At 39.9% G+C, this 23,262-nt stretch overlaps 4 protein-coding genes across 4 annotated transcripts in view; 2 read left to right on the top strand and 2 right to left on the bottom strand.

The window, feature by feature from the left end:
- Nucleotides 1–6,398, bottom strand: part of ints11 (integrator complex subunit 11) — a 17,645-nt gene extending 11,247 nt beyond the window's left edge. Inside the window, exons 1-11 of the mRNA XM_050064835.1 lie at nt 6,210–6,398; nt 5,840–5,937; nt 4,123–4,196; nt 3,804–4,032; nt 3,595–3,693; nt 3,478–3,512; nt 3,246–3,384; nt 3,054–3,118; nt 716–905; nt 555–638; nt 389–478 (exon numbers count right to left, since the gene is read on the bottom strand). Coding sequence (XP_049920792.1) covers nt 389–478; nt 555–638; nt 716–905; nt 3,054–3,118; nt 3,246–3,384; nt 3,478–3,512; nt 3,595–3,693; nt 3,804–4,032; nt 4,123–4,196; nt 5,840–5,937; nt 6,210–6,237 — 1,131 coding nt within the window. The 5' untranslated portion in view covers nt 6,238–6,398. The remainder of the gene's footprint in view (nt 1–388; nt 479–554; nt 639–715; nt 906–3,053; nt 3,119–3,245; nt 3,385–3,477; nt 3,513–3,594; nt 3,694–3,803; nt 4,033–4,122; nt 4,197–5,839; nt 5,938–6,209) is intronic.
- Nucleotides 6,399–6,646: 248 nt separating this feature from the next.
- cptp (ceramide-1-phosphate transfer protein) lies at nt 6,647–9,165 on the top strand. Its single transcript, XM_050064850.1, has 3 exons — nt 6,647–6,750; nt 6,873–7,023; nt 7,269–9,165. Exons 2-3 carry the CDS (start codon nt 6,896–6,898, stop codon nt 7,789–7,791), a joined length of 651 nt encoding a protein of 216 aa, XP_049920807.1. The 5' UTR covers nt 6,647–6,750; nt 6,873–6,895; the 3' UTR covers nt 7,792–9,165.
- A 2,172-nt stretch (nt 9,166–11,337) lies between these two features.
- ubxn10 (UBX domain protein 10) lies at nt 11,338–13,113 on the top strand. The gene has a single exon (XM_050064849.1). It carries the CDS (start codon nt 11,577–11,579, stop codon nt 12,327–12,329), a length of 753 nt encoding a protein of 250 aa, XP_049920806.1. The 5' UTR covers nt 11,338–11,576; the 3' UTR covers nt 12,330–13,113.
- A 1,290-nt stretch (nt 13,114–14,403) lies between these two features.
- Nucleotides 14,404–23,203, bottom strand: ddx19a (DEAD-box helicase 19a). Its single transcript, XM_050064838.1, has 11 exons — nt 23,026–23,203; nt 22,795–22,858; nt 22,497–22,689; nt 20,557–20,649; nt 18,217–18,319; nt 18,007–18,121; nt 17,728–17,905; nt 17,399–17,636; nt 15,398–15,560; nt 15,109–15,300; nt 14,404–15,018 (listed from the first exon to the last, which is right to left on the bottom strand). The coding sequence occupies exons 1-11, from the start codon at nt 23,086–23,088 to the stop codon at nt 14,957–14,959; spliced, it is 1,464 nt and encodes a 487-aa protein (XP_049920795.1). The 5' UTR covers nt 23,089–23,203; the 3' UTR covers nt 14,404–14,956.
- Between the last annotated feature and the right edge of the window lie 59 nt (nt 23,204–23,262).

The raw sequence follows: 23,262 nt of genomic DNA, 5'->3' as shown, positions 1-23,262 counted from the left end.
CAGATCTCAGTCCAATAGAGCACCTTTGGGATGTGGTGGAACGGGAGATTCTCATCATGGATGTGCAGCTGACAAATCTGCAGCAACTGTGTGATGTCATCATGTCAATATGGACAAACATCTCTGAGGAATGTTTCCAGCACCTTGTTGAATCTATGACACCAAGAATTAAGGCAGGTCTGAAGGCAAAAGGGGTCCCACCTGGTACTAGTAAGGTGTACCTAATGAAGTGGCTGGTGAGAGTATGTAGGACTGTAGGACAAGAATCTCTTGCGGCCATTACGGTGGAATTCTGGCTCTACCATATGCTGTCACCATGTTTGTACTGCACGTAAGGTAACTAACACACACACTAACACAGGTGAAAGAGAAATTTAAAAACTCCTACTGTTGCTCTGCCTTCCATCTCCAGTTTCCTCTGCCCATTTAGGATCTTGTGACCGATTGTTCCTTGTACACAATACCCAGGCATGATTACCTACAACAAAACAAGCAGAACTAGTTGTTTATCAAGTATTGTTATAAATAAACTTACATTTCCTTACGAGACTCACCATGTTTTTCTCATTTCCAGCCCATTTCTTGAAGATCTGCAGAGACTGACCAGCATGCAGCATACCTGGTGTGGCAAACACCACCTGAAATTGGACACACTGTTGTAGCTCACTGTCGTTTGAACACTTTCTACACTTTAGTGCAACATGAAGATACTCACCATGGGTCCAGGATTATCAGCGTAGGAGCGATCGAAGGCTTTGATGTGCTTAAATTCAAACATGTTTCTCTGTACAAATGTCTTTCGAATCTTCTGATTGGTCCACGTGATGAAAAGCTTGTAATAATGATTCGCTTTCTCCGTCAGCCCGGTGGAGAAGTAGATCGGCGCCTTCAGGTTCATTCTCTCCCTGTTTGAGGAGAGGAAGTAATTAGAGTGTCTGAGCAATGAGCCGTGACTTAATACGGAGAAGTTCATATACCGCCATTATTCTATCAAGCTTAATAAAGTGAATACAGCTATTTAAAGGAGCTGCTGTTTTTTCATTCCAGACAATTTGTGACCTTTGTGTGTTGTAATCATGTGCAATTACTTCACATTGACTAGAGACTTTCAATTTAATTGGAACAGCATCAGTGATAAACCAGAAAAAAGCCCCTGTGGTAAAACTCAGCCAGAGAAAAGGTGATGCACCGATCTGATACTGATATTGGCAACAATGGGGCCGATCTACTCAATTTAATTCTATGTTTACGTATGATGACATATGTGTGCTACATCATGTATCAGCAGTGCACCAGCAGACCGCAGTTTCCAAACATTTTTACCAATGAATACTCAAAACTTTTCCATAACTTTCCAAAATATTTCACTGCATTTTCGTGACTTTATTTAAGTAGTTTCAAATGAATAAAGGTGTATAAACATGCACTTAAGCAAACTGCTAGCACTTGCCATCTTTGCCTGAAAGTTAGACACTCTTGCTGCACTCCTGGGCACGACATGCAGCTGGAATCCAAGCTGAGGCCACTGCGGCAAGGACACTGCCTTTGTACACGATGTGCTTACCCTACCTACTGGGCTACTGAGTATATTCAAAACTTTTCCAAAACATTCTGTTCTCAGTGAATAACCTCCTAAGCCCTATCATAAGCTATTATGGCAAGGCTTAACTATACAGACCAGTGAGCAGTGACAACTAACATGTCTTTGGGGTCATCGGGTGGGAACCTCCTTTCACCAGTGTTTCGTCTAGTTGGTCCCACGACACCTCCAGGAGGCTAGACAGTGATCTCTGGCGTCCCAGAGACACTCCCCTAATGCCAGGTCTCACTGCTCCCCACACCAACCAATAACCTCCTTTACCTTACTTTACACATGGCTTTCTCAGCCCAAACAGCACTGCCACCTTCAACAAAGCCAGGCTCTGTTTATGCAAGCTCCAGGTAGTGACAGTGCCGATACTACCTTTCCTAGCACATTCACCATACTCTATTTCACACGCTACATAGCATAACTCCAATATAAGCTAAAGTTAAAGGAGATAGAGAAGATAAACTCACAGGCTTTCTCAGCCTAAACAGCACTGCCACCTTCAACGAACCCAGGCTCCGTTTATGTGAGCTCCAGGTAGAGACAGTGCCGATACTACCTTTCCTAGCACAATCACCATACCCTATTTCACATGTTACTAATAAAAAATAATTCAGGAAAATTATATCTATATATTTATCTGTTACATTTAGTTTTCCAAAGTTAGGAGAGAAAGACATGACACTCCAGGTAGGTCGTGAGGAGCGGGGTTTTATTTTACCTGCTACACGGACTCTGTCTCTGCAGCGTGTGGTTGTTGCCAGCTTCACTGTGAGTCTCATGAGTTTTTCAAACTGATTATGCAGTTGGTTATGCAGGGTCTGGAATTAATTAACTGGATCATTTTAACTACAGGGTGAATTGATTTATTTTAATGTGAAATGTAAAAACACCCACAGGGCTGCTCTGCTGTGTCACATTGCCTCAGGTGCTATGAGGTATTTAGCATTTTAAAAAGACTGTGCTACTTTTTCACACAGTTCTATGTAGTGTTGACCTGTCGAATGGCTGCAGAGCCACATGCAGAGGAAAAAACAAATAAATAAATAGATTAGCTATGTAAAAATAAAAAACAGCAGTGTGATGTTGTGGCTTCAGTGGTCAGTATAGCAGCTTCAGCTGATTATAATGGGTGTGCTCTGTTGCAGCAGACGTGCCGTGCATGAATTTCCGCCGTTACACATAAAAGAATGATCCTGGTCACTTCCACACAGTGAGGCATACGGCTTATTAATTAAACACTGGTGTCCAGCAGTGCCCAGCATCAGCCAATACCCATGGCTCAGGTATCCGTATCAATCTGAGAAAGTTAGATCAGTGCATCCTTATCACTTCCACTATCATCTCTGCTCCTTTATTTCTAACTCTGACAGAGACTTAGGTACATTCACAGACTGATACTGATGGTTAAAGTATAAAAACTTAATGTGTGAATCTTGCTTCAAACATTGAAGGACAACCCTACCAGAAAGTTTCCAACAGGATGCAGAGTTCTTGTGCTCTTCCGAGGGCAAAAACTGGAATGAGAACCTGAAAAGATGCGAAGAAAAAAAAATACCTCACAAAGATTTGGAAAATCTGAATTTCCTTGACATGATGCAGATAAAAACAAATTAAAACACCCTGAAATACAAAATTCCACGAACTCTAAAATTACCTTTCCTCCTCTTTCTATGCTTTCGTGCACTTTCTTCAGAAAGTCTCTCTCTCTGCATCTCTTCGAGTCTCGGATGGTTGTGGCGTACGTAGACTCTGAGATGAGGATGTCTGGACGGCACTTATCGATCCACGCAGCACTATAAATAAACAAAGACGAGGATGAAGACACTGTGCAGTGTGTATTAATAAACTCCAGCATGTTGTGATTAAACACAGTAAAGGCCACTTACCCTAAATGCCTGTCTGGTGTCATGTTGTAGTCTCCCTGAAAATGAAAAGACATTAATCTGCGATCTTGGCCGTCAAAGTCAGTAACTCTGACACAGTGCAGACTTGTTTACACTCACAGTGTAGACAACAGACTCTGATCCCACTTTGATGTGCACCATGGCAGCTCCCAGGACATGGCCTGCATAGTACGCCTTGATCTCCAGCTCATCATCCACCTGCCAGCAGCACAACAGAAACAGCCTGATTTGCCATCAAAAGAGACGAGCAGCTGGTGCAGGAATGATTAATAGATGGATATCATCAAAAACTATATGAGCGTATGCACCTGGACAGTTTGGTGGAGGTTCAAAGGTATCACTTTCTTCATGCAGTCCTTGATCATCTGCGAGGTGAAGAAGTTGGTTTCGCCCTTTTTGTCGACGGTGATCTTGCGGAAGTCCTCCAGCAAAATGGGGCAGATGGCCTTGGTGGGATGGGTCATGTAGATGGGTCCATCGTAGCCCACCATCTCACTCATGAAGGGCAGAGCGCCACAGTGGTCCAAGTGGAAATGGCTGAGAAAGGAACAGACGTAGCCATGTAAAAAACACTGGACTGACGAGAGAGGAATGAAACTTTATACTGTAAATACTCAGAAGACAAACCTGATGATCACACAGTCCAAAAAGTCTGTCAGACGCCCGTTCTGGGTTATATAAGAAAAGTCTGGGAAACGTCTCTGGAATGACAAAGCAAACATGCATTCAGTTGGGATTATAATGTAATATAGCTTCTTCACAAGGTCTGAAACATCAAACCTCCTCCTTTTGTTACAAGACTGTTTCATGGACTTTGCTAAAGCCACTGGAGATGTTGGTTAAGGGGAAAAAACAAATCATAAATTTAATAAATTCATGAAATTAAAAGATTTTGTCTCGATGCAGATAAGTCAATAATCGGAAATTTAAAACGGAAACGATCATCCATCACAATTTTGTAACACTGGGCTCTAAGTTTCTTACAACCAAACCAACTAGTGTATGAAAGCATTTTGGCCTGGACAAAGGGACCTGGACAAGAGCCACACTGTGTGCACATAAATTCATCTGTTTATTTTAATTATGGATCATTACAAATACACAATGTTTTTAAAGTAGCAAGAAGTCACACAGTGAGAAACAATAAATCATATATAGAAATTGAATCAAGATGCATCGATAATAGTTTTATAATCGCATCGTAGCCCTCTCAATTGGAATCACATTGAGATGCACTTAGAGAATAGAAAAAAGAGATTAGACTTTGAATGTAGACACTGCAACTATTGATTATTTTCTCCATTGATGAATCTACCCATTATTTTCTTGATTAATTATTTAGGTCTTTTAAATGTCAGAAAAAGAAGAAACAGCTTCAAATGTCTTGTTTTCTTCAGCCAATCGTCCAACACCAAAATATTTTCAATTTACAAACAGAAAGTAGCAAATCCTCACATTTAAAACACTGCAACTAGAGATTTATTTATTTTTTTGCTTAAAAAGTAACTTAAATGATTATTAACAATAGTTGCTCATATTTTCTGTAGATTGACAAATCCATTAGTTATGTAATCTACAGCTCTAATTCCAAAGTGATGGCTGGCCAGACCAACAGCAGCCCTCGATTACAGCAACCACTTGGTGAACAGAGCTGCCACTATTAATTGATTAATCAATTAGCTGTGAACTGTTAAAGTAATTGCCAACTAATTCAGCAATGGATGTATTGGTTTGAGTAGTATAACATTAGAAGACATCTTGAGCTTTGGGAATAGACATTTTTCACCATTTTCTGACATTTTATAACCCATCAATTGAGAATATAATCTACAGATGAATCAACGATGAAAATAATTGTTAGTTGCAGCCCTACTGGTAATAATATGGCAGTTGTAAAAACTTCAAATTTAACAAAATTGTATGAGGAGAGGTGGGTGAATGTACAGCTTGTATGTTGAGTAATTGTGTATCTGTTATAATTAAATCTGTGTGGCACAATTGTCATCAAGGTCTCTATGTTACTGAGATAAAGCAGTCTTTGTTGCCATAATGTGAGGCAGGTTGGGACCATGATGAAAGTTAGTTTCAAAGTTTTCATCCCGCTTTTCATGCTTCAGTTTTACGCATAACACCTTGTTTATGTCATATGTTATATTACTTTCATTATATTTTTGGTTCCTGCATGTCAAGCTCCCATGTTGAATTATATTTGTGTTTTTTCCCACCTCACATTTATGTTAATATCTGGGCAACTGTGTTAGGTGTGGGCTCTTTATGACATCATGAAACCAAATCAAAGACCTTGTCGTGCTGTAATGTCTGGGAGATTAGATACTTTACTCACATCATCATTGTATCCCATGTGCATCCCACAGTCAAGCATTATATTTTTGCCTCCAATAGACACGAGGATGCAGCTGCGGCCGACATCCTGTCCAGCACCTTGGAGAGGGAACAGTGAAGTTGAGGGACAACTTAAAAAAACAAACACACAGTAAATGCATCACTATGCTAGCTTCTCCAGCTAACAGCGGCTGCTAACAGTTTAAAGTGAACGTTACAAGCTATTTACAACCATAACGGAAGTACACAAGTTATTAGTCCTCAGAGAGAGACATACATTTAGCGGATGGATAGAGTCAAAGTTATAGACACATTTGTTGTTGACGGAACTAGCATAGCAGATGCTAGCTAGCTGCTGTAACGTTACTCACCCAGCGGTGTTACTTTTATTTCAGGCATGTTTCTCAGCCTGTTACTGAAGTTAGAATAATTAACACTTCACAAAGGAAGCCGGAGTGCTTCTGATGATTAACACCTTATTTACAAAGTAATGTTCATTGTCTAACTTGTGTACATGTGGGTCATTTCAAGTACCATTTGTTTTTACCACTGACAAGCTACACACTGCTAGACGTTACAACTTCCGGGCAGCACATTCAAAATAAAACGCTTTATTTCTTTGTAAACCATTGTCAAAGCATAGACTGTTAAAGATTTTGACAGTGTTATATCCCTTTTTCCAGTGGTGAAACGTAATTAAGTATATTTGCTTAAATACTATACTAAATTGGAATCCTGCCCATACTAAAGCGAAACCAGCGCTTTTATTTTGAAGGCAGCATCACCAATTCCCGGTGTTTCCCGGTTCGAGTCTGCGCAGTAGCGTGGGATTAAAGCAGGAGTGACCCGTTTTACGACTGACATGAAGAGAAACTCTTAGTTTTCCTTTCATTTTTCTACGTTTTCTTACAGGTAGTGTGCTCGGTTTTTGGTTGCATATCTCAGTATTAATATTTATCACGACCTCCATTTTGTTGGCAGCCGTTAGTCGCGTATTTACATTCATTTGTTGCCTGTTTTCTTTTTGTCGACAGCACTTCCGTACAGCTCTGACATCATGGCTGCTCCTGAAGAAGACCATAAATTCTGTTTTCAGGAGGTGCTCGATACTTTCAAGTTGTGTCTGTCGGAGAATAAAGAAGTCTATGTTGAACACTACGTTGCTGGGTGGCGTGGTCTTGTAAAGTAAGTGTACTGTACATATGACACTCAGCTGCAGTGGTGGAAAGTAACTAAGTACATTTACTCAAGTAGTGTAGCCTACTTCAGTATAATTTCAGGGTACTTGTTCTTTACTGGAGTATTTCCATGTTTATGCTACTGTATACTAATCCACTACAAGTGTGAGGCAAATATTGTACTGGTGTAGGATTGATAAGTCTCTTCTTCTTCTTCTTTTTCTGAGGTGTTAACAAACTGTTTCCCTTCAGGTTTCTGAACTGCTTGGGAAGTGTGTTCGGCTTCATTTCCAAGGATGCTGTCAACAAGATCAAGATCCTGGTCGCTCTCCTGGAAGGTGAGAACGGGTCTCACTACGCAACCGTCCAGTCAATGGTCAAATATGAGTTGGACAACAACCTGGTGGACCTGACCAAGAGAGGCAGCCACCCAGAGTCCGGCTGCCGCACTCTGCTGAGGCTCCACCGTGCCCTGAGGTGGCTGGAGCTCTTCCTGGAGCGCCTCCGCACCAGCAGCGAGGACAGCAAGACTTCTGTCATGTGTTCAGAAGCCTACAATGAGTCTCTCTCCCAGCACCACCCTTGGGTGGTGCGTACAGCTGCGGGCATGGCGTTCTGCGTGCTCCCAGGGCGTCCTGCTTTCTTAGAAGTGATGAACGTGGGCCCTCCGGAGAAGGTGGTGGCCATGCTGGGGGAGGCTCTACCTCTAATCTCTGAGGTGTACCAGATCACTGAGGAACTTTACGCTCAGCACAACCTGCTCGACTTACCATAGAGACAAAAGTGCTATTATTATTATTATTATTTACCACTTCAAACATTACACTATAAAATATGAAGGGCTGTCGAGTTAGCTGCTACATCTGTTTGGTGTTTTAAGGGTTCACTCTGTACAGTGTTAATAATTAATGAAGCGTAATTTCATTGATTCAGCACTTATTGTGTTTCTATTTCTTATTTATATCAAACTACTGGTAATCATAATGTTGCATGTTTATCTTTACTCTTTATAACAGACCTCTGAATGATCTTTTTAATTTAACTCTGGCTTGTAGATTTTTTAATTTAAGTAGACAAGGGGACAGTGGGGCCAAGACGATCTTAGCTCACTGCTAACAGCTCTTTGATTTCATTATTTATCCAAATATAAGTAAAAGAAAATCAATGTGCATCTAATTTGATGATTGATTAATCGTTGAAGTATTTTTTTCAAGCAAAAACACAAAATATTTGATTGTTTCAGGATCTGAATTGTAAATGAAATTTGCTTCTTTTCTCGGTCTAACTTAATTTTCAATGAATTATTATTTGTTTTTTACAGATTTGATCATCAGGAAATTGATAATGGTAGTATTGTAGTCGAAAATGAAAATAGATGTTAGTTGCAGCTCCATTTAGAACTGATTCCAATCATAATTTTGTGCACTATAGTAATGCTGATATTAAATAATTAGGCCATTTTTTTGACGTTCTTAAACCATATTTTATTCAAATATTGACAGATTGATCTCATACTAGATTATCTGATACCGGATGACACACGATATTGCATAATTTGCTTTTCTTGTTCAAAAAATACAGATAAAATCACCACTTCAGTGACAGAAAAGTCTAAATGTGCCAACAGTATTAAATTTATTCGAGAGATAAAAAACGAAAACATACTCCTATATAATATAAGGAGGCAGAAGCGGTGGAATAATGTGGATACTTAAATTTAAAAAACACATATAGCAGTTTAAAGGCCAGTCTAAACACTGCCACATTTTTACTTTAAGGACAAAAATTTGTAATGTTGCTTTAGAAATGATTTTTTAATAAATTATGAAACAAACTCTTAGTAGTGATCTCAGGGTTTCTAACCCCACTGTTTATGATCTCAGTGCAATTGTTCATTTAATTTATAAATGACAAAATATGCTGTTATTCTCTGTCTGACGTCTCTGGTGTTTTGTTTTACAGGAATGTACTGTACGATATATATTATATATATTATCATTAATTCAAACAGAATTTATAACTAGTGCAGCTTAATGTAAAAACAAACAATTTGGTTGAAGATTTTAAATTTGTGTTTTCATTTGATAATTAATTATTGATTAATTTTGTTACCTGTTGTCTAAATTAAATGAAGACATGCTGTAGGTCACTGAGTGTGTCATGTTTTATTATTCTGTGCTCCTGGTTTATGACTTTATTTTCTCTCATGAACAAACTTATAAAAGTCCAATAACAGGAATCTAGATAGATTTATCAGGGATCTGGGAGGAGCAGAGCTGTGTTAAAATTTACTTTAAACTCTATTGAATCACAGATATAAATAAAATATGACCATCTATAGTATCTAACTATGTTTGACGCAGTAGTGGAAAGCAACTCAAGCACTGTGCCTCAAAAGATGTTTGTCGAACTTGAATTTTACTTGAATATTTCTATTTTCCTGCTACTTTTTTCTTCTGCTACACTATACTGCAGATTGAAATATTGATGGAATTGATTATATTATAAAGTATTTAATTACTTTTGTTACCAGTTCCTTTGCAGATATAGATTAATGATGCAAAATATAATCAATAAATAAATTATATTGTATTATTTTGAGGATACTATTAGCCCACTTACAAGCTGCAAAATTAAAATCTACTGCATCTATAATTTTAATACAGTTGTTTACATTTACATAATTTACAATGGACATTCTGCATTTTAAGTTCTTTGCGTTTTGATATATGCAGATGCTACTGTACTCATTTTGAATAAATCTTTGTATGAATTGTGATTTCTATTCATTGGTTCAGTGGCAGAATTAAATGTAAAAAGTCATATACACATATGGGGCTGAGACACGGGACATAAGAGACAGTTTCTGTATCTTACGCTCATTTGTTAACTTGAAAAGCAGATCTGAACACTGATGTTACAGAAAAAGAATGGGATAACGTGAAAATATTCCAAGGGTATCAAGAGACATCAAAATTAGATTAATCCAATTCAAGATGCTTAAGCTGCAGCTCTGAAGGGACGCTTCTTCCCCTACTCTGGGAGCATCCCATGATTCAGAACTGTTGGCTAAAGGTTCATGAACGTATAAAAAACATTACCCAGACTAACTTTGAGTTCTGCCTGAGGCTGTGTGTTCTCAGTGACCCGCAAATGACATCTCCCCGTTGAGCCAGGGACTTTGGTACATCAGTATAATGGTGGGAAAGCAAATTATAGTGACGAAACTAGGGGAAAACAGGTGAGCCCTCTTTTGAGAGTTGGCAAAAGTTGCATCATATGAACAAATCTCTTTCAGTTTGAAGAGCAGGACGGAGAGATATGTGGCGAAGTGGAGAAGATGGTACTCTGTCGCACAGTGTCTGAGAGCTCATCTGCTGCTTATAGAGCAGAGCAGATTGTGGTGCATGTTTATGTAGGAATATAAATTTATTTATGTATGGTTATTTATGCACTTTTATATTATTATTTTATGTAGTATTTCCCCCCTCTTATGTGTCTAATTATCTTTGATTTATTAACACTTGGTGACAGTGTTCATGTTAGAAAAGAAGCAATAAAGTTCAGTTTAATATTAATGATTTAAAAAGTAATATACACATGAATGCATCCCTAATTATTATTCAATACTACAATTATTTGTTACAGTTAATTTTTAAACTGAAAAACACAATGTAGTTATATGATATGATGCAGTGCTATACCTATAATCTAACCAGTGGCACACAAGTATCTCAAATTAGCTCCACATCGACGAGCTATAACAAATTGCTCTTATGTATTTGTAAGTGATGAAAAAAGTTATATTATGTTTTTTTTTAATAATTTATTTTATTTTATTTTTATCTTATTTTATTTATTTTTTTTTTTTATTGTATTTTATTTTAATTTTTATTTTTATTTTTATTTTTATTTTTATTTTTCATGTACAGCACTTTGGCTAACCTCTGCAGTTTCTTGTTTTTTCAGAATATTTATGCACTTTAATTTTAAATTATTAAAGTGATATTTTGAATACAGGGCTTTGAATTGTGTATCTTTTTAGGCTATGGTCTTTCTACTTTCACTTAAGTAAAAGATCTGACTCCCTCCTTCATCACAACTTTTACAACTGGGGTCTCAAACTGAACTTAAGTTTAAAATCAGGCTAATAAGCTGTATTCATAACTGTAAGCACAGTCATGTGGTATTAAGGTGATAAAATAATGTTAAAGAGGGCCAGAGCATCTGATGAGACTAGCTGCAGTTGCGCACTTCCAACACCAGGGGTCTCCCCGCCTCCAACCACAAGCCGTCGTCAAGGCAACCTGACTGTCATGGCAACCTCGCTGACGCTTAAAGAAAGGCACTTCCTGCTGAAACCGGAATGGAAAGCGCATAAACGGCATTTTAAACGCTTTAACTTGTAGTTTAGCAGGTTTTTAAACATCCGGGTATGTTTGTGTTCACCGCTAATGGAGTGTGACATTAACTGAGGTTGGCTGAGACTTGTTTTCACTCTCTGTGAAGAACTGGAGCCAAGACACAGCTGGAAATTTCCACTGTTCTGAAGTCTAATTAATGCAAGGAAGGACCTTCTGGTTATCGATGCATCTAACAAGACCAAAGTCCTCCAAGGGGCGGAGCAGACCGGCTGTGAGCTCCTCCACCTCTCCACATCCAGGTGCCGGTGACAGCACCCAGAGGCCACCTGTGTCTCCAGACTCTGCCGTGTACAGCAGGCCGGACAGAAACCTGCGCTCCCAGTCCCAGCCCATCATGTGGCAGGCCAGCCAGCTGAGCCAGGAGCAGGTGGTGCAGATGCTGCAGCACGCCCCCGCTGCTCCACCACTGTCCCTAAACAAGTACAAGGTGCTTCCGTCTATAGGGAGGAGGCGGTCAGAGGTGGGGCCTGGGGGCAGCCTGGACAAAGAGATGTCCATGCTCAGCCTGTCTGATGATGTCATCCTGCAGCACAGGCACAGACACGAGGAGCCAGATCCCTCCACAGTGAAGGACTGTGAGGTGGACCAGAGGGCCAAGCCTCCTGACCCAGGACCAGTAATGACCACAGAAGCTGGTGCCTCTGGCAGTTTGCTCCTCGCTGTCAGAGCTCCATGTGGCAGGAGGTTCCAGCAGCACTTTGAGCCCACAGACACTCTGCTGATGGTGAGAGCCAGCGCAGAGCTCAGGTATGGAGTCCAGTATGGAGATGCATCCATTGAGACCATGGACATGCCACGCAGGACCTTCACAGACTTGGATATGACGCTGGCTCAGTGTGGCATCTTGAACAGATCGGTGCTGTGCATCTCTCAGAATGAGCAGGAGTGAGCTGAGATGATTTCAAGTTTTATTTTGCAGTTGAAATCTGGCTTCATGGCGGTATTTAATTTCCCCCTCTGCACCCAGAACTGTGTTTATTAACTCGAATGTTTGAGCTTCACTCTGCAGAAAAATATATGTGCATAAAGTTTGATGGCATACTGACAGATTCTGATTTTTTGTTCAATCAGGGTGAAGTTACAGAGCTCCAGGAGATTTTAGTTTGCACAAGAGATGTTGTTAACACAGTAAAAACAATATATTTAAAGACTTTGGAGGCTCCATGAGTAGATATGCTTCAAATCTGATTTTTTATCGACTTAATTTGACCTTTTTTGTGCACAAAAACACACCAGACTACTTTTATTATTCAAATCACTCACATCACTAGGTCTGAAAAGGAAATTTAAATATACACAAGCTTGTTTTTGTAACTTATATTTAAAGTTACTGAGTTAGGTCCACTTACTCATCTAACACTCACTTTAATGTATACTGTATGTAACCACCACTGACCTCTGAGGACATTTAAAATTACAGGTGTTTTGTTTCAGTTAAACCACAGATTTTAATCAAAATAGCAGATTACATAGAAATTTTGAGCTTCGATCTGCTGTCAGTTTTGATTTTGAGAAGAAAATCTGATCAATCTGTGTGATTATTTTGGATTCTGTACCAAAGCATAATGAGAGACGCTGCTGACAGTGTTTCTTTGTTTATTTGATGCCATTTTCCAGGTCTTTTCTTTCATGGTTGATGTTCACATATGCCAAATAAAGACAGATGTATATTACTTACTGAGTCAATTCATCACACTTTATATTACAACTTACCTACTTACGCCTTTCCATCCCCTATGAGACCCCTAAGGCTTGGCAGCATGTTGCGCCTCCCCCCATGACAGGTTCATCTTTGCCAACTCCGGTGTCACAGTCCTGCACCAGGTGGTTTTGGGCCTTCTTCTACCTGGTGGCGTCCATCTTAAGATGACTCTCGTGATCAGGCCCTGGTCCATTCCTAGCACATGGTCTAACCATCTCAAGCATCTGTGTGAGATTTCCTTGGAGATGCTCCGGCTACCTGTTTCCTTGTACAGGTGAAGGTTGGAGATTTTGGCATATCTGCCTGAGCTAACCACTCTCATCATGTCGCCATCATGGGAGAAGACAACTTGAGTCTTACCCAGCTTTGACATCTTTTGACGATTATATTACAACTACTGTTCCACTTTCAATTCATGTCAAGACAGAAGGCTGAATTTTGGTGTAGATAAGGTAACATGCATCTCTAAAAAGACAAATTTGCCTTTTTCACAGAGGGGATGTCGCAGTTGGAATAAAGCACAGGTGCTACTAATAAAATGAATGAACAAAGCTGTCGTTATTGTTATTAGTAACATCTGTGCCTTTCTTTCTGAGTCCAAATGATGGCGATAAAAAAGGCCAACTGCCAACAGCCGTCACTGTTTTTTTATTTTCAGTACTAAATGGAGCCGCAAAATTATTTCTGGATGCATAAAAGTTTTATGTTTACGATGAAGACTTAAAGTGTCCTGATGACTTATAAAAATGTCTTAACATAAATTCAAGAAATAAAAATCCTGCTCTGTAAACTGTCAGAGAATTAATAGTTACAGGCCTCTTAGCTTTTAAACATATTGTATATTCACTGAAGAAATATATTGTCATGACGTTAAATAAAAGCGCTAAGCTACTGATTTTGTTGCCAGATACACCCAGTATCAGTCTTGATTTCCAACTAAATAAATTGCTGGCAACTGCAGGGCTCCGATGTGGTGATGTTTAGAGCACAACTGCTCTTCATCAGCCATCTTAGATATGAACAAAGATGGTGCTGCACAGATACAGTAACTTCAGTCTGATGAAGAGCAGTTGTGCTCTAAACGTCACCACCTTGGTCTCATATATAAGTGGACATTAGAGCCCTGCAGTATGTGAGCAAATTATTTTAATATCTGCTTACTTTTGTCTCAGCACCTGCCCTCGTTGGCTTGTGCGTGCATGCTCCTGTTTGTACTTCCTACAAGACACTCAACAGGTTTGTTACGTAACAGGATATTTATTGTTTTTTTTTGCCCACACAAAAAATGAGCAACAGCTGGGGCTTCACAGTCTGATAGAACATCAAATAATCAGGAAACTGAGCTACGACTGCGTCTGAAACAGGCGTTTAAACTTCAAGGTGCTTCAAGTCACTCGAGGATATTGGATCTGATCTCAGCATTGATCTACAGATGAGACTCGTGCTTCTGTCCCACCGATCCTGCGCTAATGAATCACTTCAGATAATCAAACAAACACTGCAAACCGTGAACTGTAGTGTTAATATCACTCCTCTTAAATGCTGTTTTAACAGCGAGTGGTTAGTTTAAAGTCTCCGGGAGACGGCTCAAAGGCTTAAGGTGACTTCAGTGATCAAAGTCGGACACATCAAATGAAAACACTTCTTTGGCACAAACAACTGCTGTGAAATAAGTTTGCATAGTCAAAATCAGCATGCAATTACTCCTCTGTAAACAATAAAATGCAAACAATAAACCCTGGAAAAGAACTCAAGTCACATCTGAGGTAACACGTCTAACTGCTGCAGTGTTGGTAGTGCACATAGCGAAGCGTTCAGCTGATCAGGCTCTCCATTTCTTCAAGATTGCTGGTGTCAAGTTTCGTGATTCTCCGGTCTGTGGGAGAAAGACAGAGATTAACGTCATGTTAGGACTATTATATATTTACTGTTTTATATAATCAAACTGACAGAAACAGGAACGTACTAAAGTGCATCTCAATCTGGTTGATAATATCCATGCTGTGTTTGCTGTCAACCATATTGACAGCAAATCCTCTTCTGCCGAAGCGTCCTGTGCGGCCAATCCGGTGAAGGTACGTCTCATTGTCGGCGTTCCCGTCCATGTCCACGGGGAGGTCGAAGTTGACCACAAGTGACACTTGTTCAACATCAATACCTGTAGTCAACATAACCACACATGGGTTGGTTGTATCATATACGCTCACCTCTCAACATCAAGATGATGATTTCATTTTCAGATCTCTCCTTCTTACCTCTGGAGCACACATTTGTGGTCACGAGCACCTTCTCCTTGCCGTTCCTGAAGCGTTCGATGACGGCAGCTCTCTGCTCCACAGTCATTTCCCCGCTCAGTAAGGCCACCTGGTGTCCCTCGCTGGTCAGGCTTGCACTCAGCCAAGCAGCCATCCTGCGAGTCTGAAGAAAAGTATCAGCTATGTGAACTGCTCATACTGCGTCCTGTCAGGGGACATTAACTGGAACTAAAAATGATTTAACTGTGATGAATTTCAAAGTATTTAAATGCAGCAGAGCATCTTAAGGCCTTCTGCTCGGATGTGGTGCTCTAGTGGTTCTTTGTTTTGTCTTTTGCAGAATGGTTTACTGATTAAGACATCTCTCAATTTAACAAGATTCAAGATGTCATTGCAACTCATATCAACATGGAATCTGTATCTGGATATCTGGAAAACAAAAGACAACATATTAATGCAAAGTGTAAATGCGTATGGTATCAGCCCGACCACATTCTGAGGTGGTTTGGCTCCCTTTGTTATTCGGATTTTTCCTGCATAAAGAATTACAATGCTGCTGCCTCCATCAAATTTCGTGCCAGTTCCAGCTCGACAAAATGTCCAGAGTTGTCTTCATGGAAAACATTATTTGTCGATTGCAGCATTAGCCGATGTGGTGGTGCTGTTTTGTAATTTGCATGGTGTGGCAGGAGTGGTGCTGCTAAAACTGACAAAGAGGAAGAAAAGAGCTGTCTGTTTTTGGCTGCTGGACAGCACCATGGCGAGGGCGACAGAATTCTGCTGCTAATGCCTCAACTACCTCAGTGAAAAACCTCCTTTCCCTGCTGCTTGATGTTTTAATATAATCACTAGCTGGCGTTTGTAAATGCTGTTACAAATGGCAGTTGTGATGTCACTCTAGTTGCTTCTTTGTGTGCCTCACCGCCATCTTGTACAGGAACTACAACATTTACACTGGTGAAATCACTTTAAAAAATGAACACAACTACCTCTCCGCAGTTGTGTGTCTCCCCACACATTGCTCAAGCTGCAGTCACAGTTTACATCCATGAGATCTATACAATCAGCACAGTTTCAAAATGGACACCCAAATGGTCACCAATTCAGTGTCTGACCAAACGTCTACCTTTCTGTTCCTGAGATATGACACGACTGATACCACTGCATAATGGCCAGAAAAGTGTTTTTGCAGAGCATTATGACATCACGGTGAAGCTGACCTTTGACCTTTTGGATATACAATGTCATCACGTCATAATTTTTAACCTGTTAGACATCTGTGTGAAATTTTGTCGTAATTCGCATATGAATTCTGGCCTAAAACATGTTTTGTGAGGTGACAGTGACCTTGAGTGCAAATCTACAGTTGTGTTAAATTTGAGGAAATTCCCTCAAGGCCTTCTTGAGATGTCACGTTCACGAAATCAGACTGACGCAAGGTCACAGTGACCTTCGACCTTTAACCACCAGATTCTAATCACTTCATCTTTGAGTCCAAGTAGATGTTTGTGTCAAATTTGAAGATATTCCCTTACAGCGTTCTTGAGATATCACGTTCACCAGAATTCGGCAGATGAGGTCACAGTGACCACCAAATTCTGATCATTTCATCCTTGACTCAAAGTGGACATTTGTGCCAAATTTGAAAACAAAAATAAAAATATTCCCTCAAGACGTTCATGAGATATCACCTTAATAAGAATTAGACAGATGAGGACACAACAACCTTCACTTTTGACCTAAAAAATCTGATCATTTCATCCTTGAGTCCAAGTGGATGTTTGTGCCAAATTTGAAAAAAAATCCCTCAAGGCCTTCTTATTGCATTCATGAGAATGGGACAGATGAAGATACAGATGTAAAACACCTAAAACAGATCTATTTTTCCAGCAGAATCAAACTGTTTAAAGAGATATCCAGTCCGTCAGTATCTGTGGTCATATTCTCAGTCTTAAACGTAGCTTAACCGTCTCATATGAAATGCTGAAACAACTGACTTACATGGCAGAAGATCATGGCCTGTGCGATGGTGAGGCTCCCATACAGATTACACAGAGCTGTGAACTTGTCCTCCTTCTCCTTACACACCACATAGAACTGCTTGATGGTGTCCAGCGTCTCCTCTTCACGCTTCAGCCTGATGATATTGGGATCAGGAACCACCTGCTCTGCAAACCTCCACACAGAGTCCTCGAAGGTTGCAGAGAAAAGGAGCATCTGGCAGTCCTTTGGCAGCTGTCTGTGTTTTGGGACGAAGAAAAGGAGTTAAACACTGTTGACTGACAGGACAAAGAAAACTCACTGATAGATTTCCCTTGAAAGGAACCCACCTGTGGATGCGGATGCTCTGGTCCCGGTGACCCTGTGTGGCAATCATCACATCAGCCTCATCGAGCACAAACATAGTAATCTTCTTGGGATCAATAAGCTTGTATTTGGTGCACCAGTCGAGGATTGTGCCTGGTGTTCCAATGACAATCTGCTCCTGCAGCTTAATGCCTCGCTCCACTGAACAGAAAGCAGAAATTCATGTAATTATAAAACCAACACTGGCTCTCTGATGACTTTAAATACCATTTGGCTCGTTACAATTATGGTCACATTCTCACTTCTGTTGCCCCGAATGCCGTAAGCCAGTTTCACATCAGGACAAAATTTCCCCATCTGCTCGATCACTTGACCAATCTGCAGAGCGAGCTCGTATGTTGGCGAGATGCAAAGGCACTGAAGGAAGCAAACGGTTTTTAAATGCTGGGATAATTCCAGCTTCTATAACTGTATGTGGACACTGGCTGGGTGAGATTACATGTTATGCTTACCTGAGTCCACTTATTGGCTGGGTTTACATGGCTGAGCATGGCCAGAGAAAAAGCAGCAGTTTTACCTGTGCCAGACTGCGACTGGGCGATCAGATTCTGAGGTCTGGAAGAAGAGAAAATGCACATGTAAAGGAGTTAGAAACATAAAAAAAAAAAAAACAGACAACCTGATCTGAGAGACGTTAAAACAGGTTTTTAAAGCTACTGCAAAGACAATAGTTACAGTCCATGAAATGAAATGTTTTTAAGTCATTTCTTATTGTGCCAAAAAATGCTGTAGATGTTTGATGACATCACCTCGGGCACTAGATTATTTTCATGTTTGTTTTTTCTTTAGTTTTCTAATGTTTTACTGACCAAACAAGTTAACATGAAAATAACTGGAATTAATTTATGACAGTAATCATTACTTGCAGCCCTAGCCCATTTACTTAATGCCAAACTAGTTCCTACATTCCTCATTATTTCTACTTTTTCGTAGTTTTAAAAGTAGCTTACAATTTATTTTCCATTGTAGTAAAACCCTGGATATGATGAATGTAAATAAAAGCACTATAAATGTATGTTTTAGTCACTTGAATGTGCTGAAACTGGCAAAAAAGGTAAAACTTCTATCCTAACTGCTACATCATAGGCAACTGGACTTGCTTGAGTAACTTGAGGACGTTTCACCTCTCATCCAAGACGTTTCTTTAGTTCATGAACTTCAAGAAACTCAAGCAAGTCCAGGTGCCTACAATATAGCACTTAGGATTACCGTGACCTGGATGACTGAGAATCTTCACAAACACGCCAAAATTGTATCTACTAAAGCCAAATTCTGCACTCTAGTGCATTTACTGAATTAGAGTTGAAATGGTTAATTGATTAGATGATTAGCAGAACATTCTTTGCTAACAAGTGATATAAAGACATCATCTTGAATTCTAAAGATCTGCGACTTCTTTTAATTGTTTTACTTTTTTTCCTAAGAGACTAGTTAAATTAAAGATAACTTTTACCCATTAGAATATCTAAAAGTGATTCCAACAGTGTTAAATATTTTGTGGAGTTGTGTACTTACACTGCCCCAAACATTTCCAGCAATGTTCAAACGCAGAGAAATCTGTAATTTTAATCAAGATCACAGTGCGTGTCATTTGGCCACTGTTGCCTGGTTGTGGTCGTCGGCCAGAAGCTGTCATAAATTGACTTCATCCAGTTTAAGGCCACGTTTTCACAAGACACTTTAAAAAGAGCTTAGTCGTTTTTAACTTTACATTTTATCTGATGTAATGAAGGATTTTAGGCAGCAGATGTCTGGATCTTTATTTATCAGAGAAACAAGCTCAGCAAATGTTAGTGGCAGCTTCACTCTAGCCCCTGGAGAAACACTGCCTTTTAGCATGAAATTAATTTAAGTGATTTTTACCAGTTTAGATTTCAAGGTTTGATTGTTTTAGAGAGGAGACCTCTGCAGATAACTCGGCTCACTTTAAAAACCTCCTGAACGATGAACTCTAAAGGAATCCTAACGGGGAGAAACTGCAATTACTGTTTTGACTGAGACTCTCTAAGCAGCAGAAAATTACATATTGCATATCTAATAATGAAAATAATAGCCGCAGTCCTAAACTGGATACTCCAGTGATAAGTGAATAGATGCTGTTAAATCAAAAGTGGCTAAACCTTCAACTTTTTTTCAAATAGAGCTCCAATTAAATATTCTGTGGATTTTTTTTTTAACTGAAAAAACATTTTGTCCATAAACTGCCTGAAAATAGAGACAATCGTCCCAAAGTCCAAGGTGATGTTTTGAGGTGATGTCACTTGTTTTGTCAACCAATTGTCAAAAATGAAAAGATGTTCAATTCACAATGTTATAATAGACAGAAGAGCAGTTAATCATCACATTTGAGAAGCTTGGAAAAGAAAATCTGCAGTTTTTCTTCATAAACATCTGCTCTATTGTTAAAATAATTATTTTCCCAGAGTCAGTGGTGATGTTGTCAAGTTGCTAACTGTCAAAATAATACTCTAAAACCATGAGGATATTTAATTTTAATGACACAGGGAAGAGAACGGCAACAGATCCTCACATTTAAGAGGCTTGAACAAAAAAATTATTTGGTATTTTTATTTGATAAAGGTTTTCAATGATTACTGAATAACCAGAGTTGACAATTAAATGACATTAAGGAGAGAAGAGCAACAACTCGTCACATCTGAGAAGCTTGAAGCAGCATGTACTAAGCATTTTCCTTAAAACAAATACTTACATGATTCATTTTCTGTTCATTGATTAGTCAATGAATTGATAACTTGTCAGCACTACTTTCCTAAGAGAAAAAATTAACTCACGGCTGTGCCAACATCATGGGCAAAGCATTCTCCTGGATCCTGGAGGGTCTGTTGAAACCCATGTTGTACACACCCTTCAGCAGCTCAGGTTTCCTATTGAAGTAAAAAATAAGAACAAAATGTGGGAGTAGGGTAAAGAATGTAGGTTTCACTTTAACACTGAAATATGAAATGCTGGATTTGGGGGTCCTTTGCCAAAAACATTTGAGCATCAAACACTAAACTTTCTGCATTTTGGTGAATTTTTATGCACCAATTCGCGCTTCCTTTGCATCTATTTGGCCTCGTTCCCACCAAGCAGTCTGGTTCAGCTCAGTTCAGTACGCATTAGAACAGCTATTTTTCTGCTTCCATTGTGAAAACTTGTGGATGACACCAAGAGAACCGTCCCCATTTTTCATCACCTCTAAGTTGGGGTACCTCACACGCTGATTTGGTGCTGACAGGTGATGGACCGTAAAACACTGCATTCCATTGACTGGTCATTAGAGAGCCGTCAGAGTTATGTAACCACCGTTCATACTGTAGCAAGTTTATGACTGAAAAATGACAGGATGCTTTGCTGTCTCTAGCAACAGGTACAGACTGAGAAAAATTAATTCAATTCACTGGGCCGACTGCCAGCAGCTACCGGCAACTTTTAAGATGGATTGTTTACTTGTAACGTAACTTAATGCATGACCTGACGATGTCAATCAATCGACACACCTTAATTATCAACATGACAACTCTGACCTTTTCATTTGTTTTATTGGCTCTTCTACATGACATACACTTTAGTGTTGATTGGATATTCAAGGGTTTAAAAACTGTGTATGAATTTCAACCAGCATATATTTTGTGTTCTCACTTGGAGGAAAAACATGGCAGAGCTGGTTGCAATTAGAGTTCTCAATGAGCTGAAGAACTTACCGAATTGACCCGTTTGAGATCATCACATAAAATACTGATCATATGACATATCATATAGGTTCTGCTATTATTTAAGTTTGCACAGCCGTTTCTGTATATTTTAAACAGTGTATGGTAGTGAACTTTACTAGAGCTGTGTTAAATGTGCTTTATTTAATTTTTAGAATAAAGGCACAAGTTATTTACATCAGGTATGGTGTCGTACAGCAGTTTAGTGCGCATGACAAATGGAGTTTGTGGACAACGTCTTGTGTAAATACACAACATGAATTTGTGTTGTTTGATCGTAATAAGTTCTTGACCCTGTTCTGCAGTGTTCAAGTATAATAACGGGTAATACGTGAGAATATATAGAAATAGGACATCAAGTCGGTAGTGGACCGTACGAGATGTAATTCTGGAAGGACTTGCCCTGCTGTTGAGTTTCTTTTTTTTATATTCTCAATAAACCTTGCTCAACTTTTTCCCCGCTCCGTGTGACAACTGTGGATCTCCAGGAAAGGAACAGAAACACAAGTCAAAACTTAGACACCTCACAAACTACAGTAAGTGTCCTAGCAACTGTGGTATGTTGAGACAGCCACTACACCGCTATTTTTAATTTCCCATCGAGAGACTCACTCCTGCCTCTTCTTTTTTGTTCTAAAAATGTCGGTGAGCGACCTCGTTCTGTGGACAATAAATGAGGTGCAGGTGTTCCTCTGCATCGCTGGTAAAGAGGAAATGCAAAGAAAGCTGGATGGAGGAGTGAGTGACAACAACCCAGCATGCATTTGAGAGTACTGTCTATTGAGGAAATGCTGAACAGATCCTCAGTCAAGGTGCACGCTCGTGGGGATTACTTTTGGTTCTACAGGTACTATACCAAAACTTTTTGGTGTAAATTTCTTATATGTGTCTAAAATAAAATTCTTTGGTCCTTTTATATTTTCACTGGGAGGGACACAAGTGCACATATTGAGGGGGACGTGTCCCCTGCTCCCACCTTAAATCTACACCCATGCACACATGTGCTCTGTCAGACTCACAGCCTCAGCTCCTCAAAAGTCTTGACGGAGTACAGAGGAGAGGTGGGGTCCCGCTGCAGGACCTCCACCTGGTTTCTGTTCCGCACCAGAGTGCGACGGATCAGCTTATTCAGCAGGGACTGCTCGGCCAGGTCCACTTTGTCCCCGTCTCTCCTCCACTCTCCATTTTCGCTCTTGTCCGGCACGATGTTGCCTGCACAGGTGGAAACAACACCAACAACCGTCAGACACCACGACTAACTGGTCAAATTAGATAGTTTAAGGTGTTAAGAACAACTAAAACGATTAATTAAATTACCATTGATGTCTCCTCTTACGTTACGAGGACCCCGCAGTGGCTCCACTTTCTTTGAGAAGTCCGCCTAGTCGGAGAAAACACATTATTAGCTTTTTAAAAAAATGATGCAACAAAGTGCGTGTGTAAAGCAGCTAGGTAGCAAGTTCAGCTAACTTGCTAACAGACGGTGAGCAGGTTCGTTAGCCCGGTTTGATGTAACTTTCAGAGCCGTTTGTCACCTTTAAAACTCACCTGTTTGGATGGAGTTGTGGCTTCTTGAACGTCGACAGCGAGCGCCCACGAGTCATCGGACATTTTCAAACATTAACTGCGTTTTTCTGTCGAGACAAACAACACTTTTTATCAAAAGTTTGATGTCAGCGTGAATGATGAGTGACGACGTGCCGCTGCTCCTGACCTGGACCAACCGCAACCCGCTGGACCACACCACTGATGATGCTTTCACACGACTCGGATATATCGCAGTTT

This window comes from Epinephelus moara, chromosome 16, assembly GCF_006386435.1.
Source record: "Epinephelus moara isolate mb chromosome 16, YSFRI_EMoa_1.0, whole genome shotgun sequence".
Lineage (NCBI taxonomy): Eukaryota > Metazoa > Chordata > Actinopteri > Perciformes > Serranidae > Epinephelus > Epinephelus moara.
This window is presented reverse-complemented; position numbering and strand designations above follow the sequence as displayed.

Bases quoted from the DNA above. Each gene is read 5' to 3' on its own strand.
- cptp (XM_050064850.1), top strand. From the start codon at position 6,896: ATGGCTGCTCCTGAAGAAGACCATAAATTCTGTTTTCAGGAGGTGCTC. The intron at 7,024-7,268 runs GTAAGTGTACTG...GTTTCCCTTCAG, and splicing joins GGGTGGCGTGGTCTTGTAAA to GTTTCTGAACTGCTTGGGAA.
- ubxn10 (XM_050064849.1), top strand. From the start codon at position 11,577: ATGCAAGGAAGGACCTTCTGGTTATCGATGCATCTAACAAGACCAAAG.
- ddx19a (XM_050064838.1), bottom strand. From the start codon at position 23,088: ATGTCCGATGACTCGTGGGCGCTCGCTGTCGACGTTCAAGAAGCCACA. The intron at 22,859-23,025 runs GTGAGTTTTAAA...TTCTCCGACTAG, and splicing joins CCACAACTCCATCCAAACAG to GCGGACTTCTCAAAGAAAGT. The intron at 22,690-22,794 runs GTAATTTAATTA...CCACCTGTGCAG, and splicing joins CGTAAGAGGAGACATCAATG to GCAACATCGTGCCGGACAAG.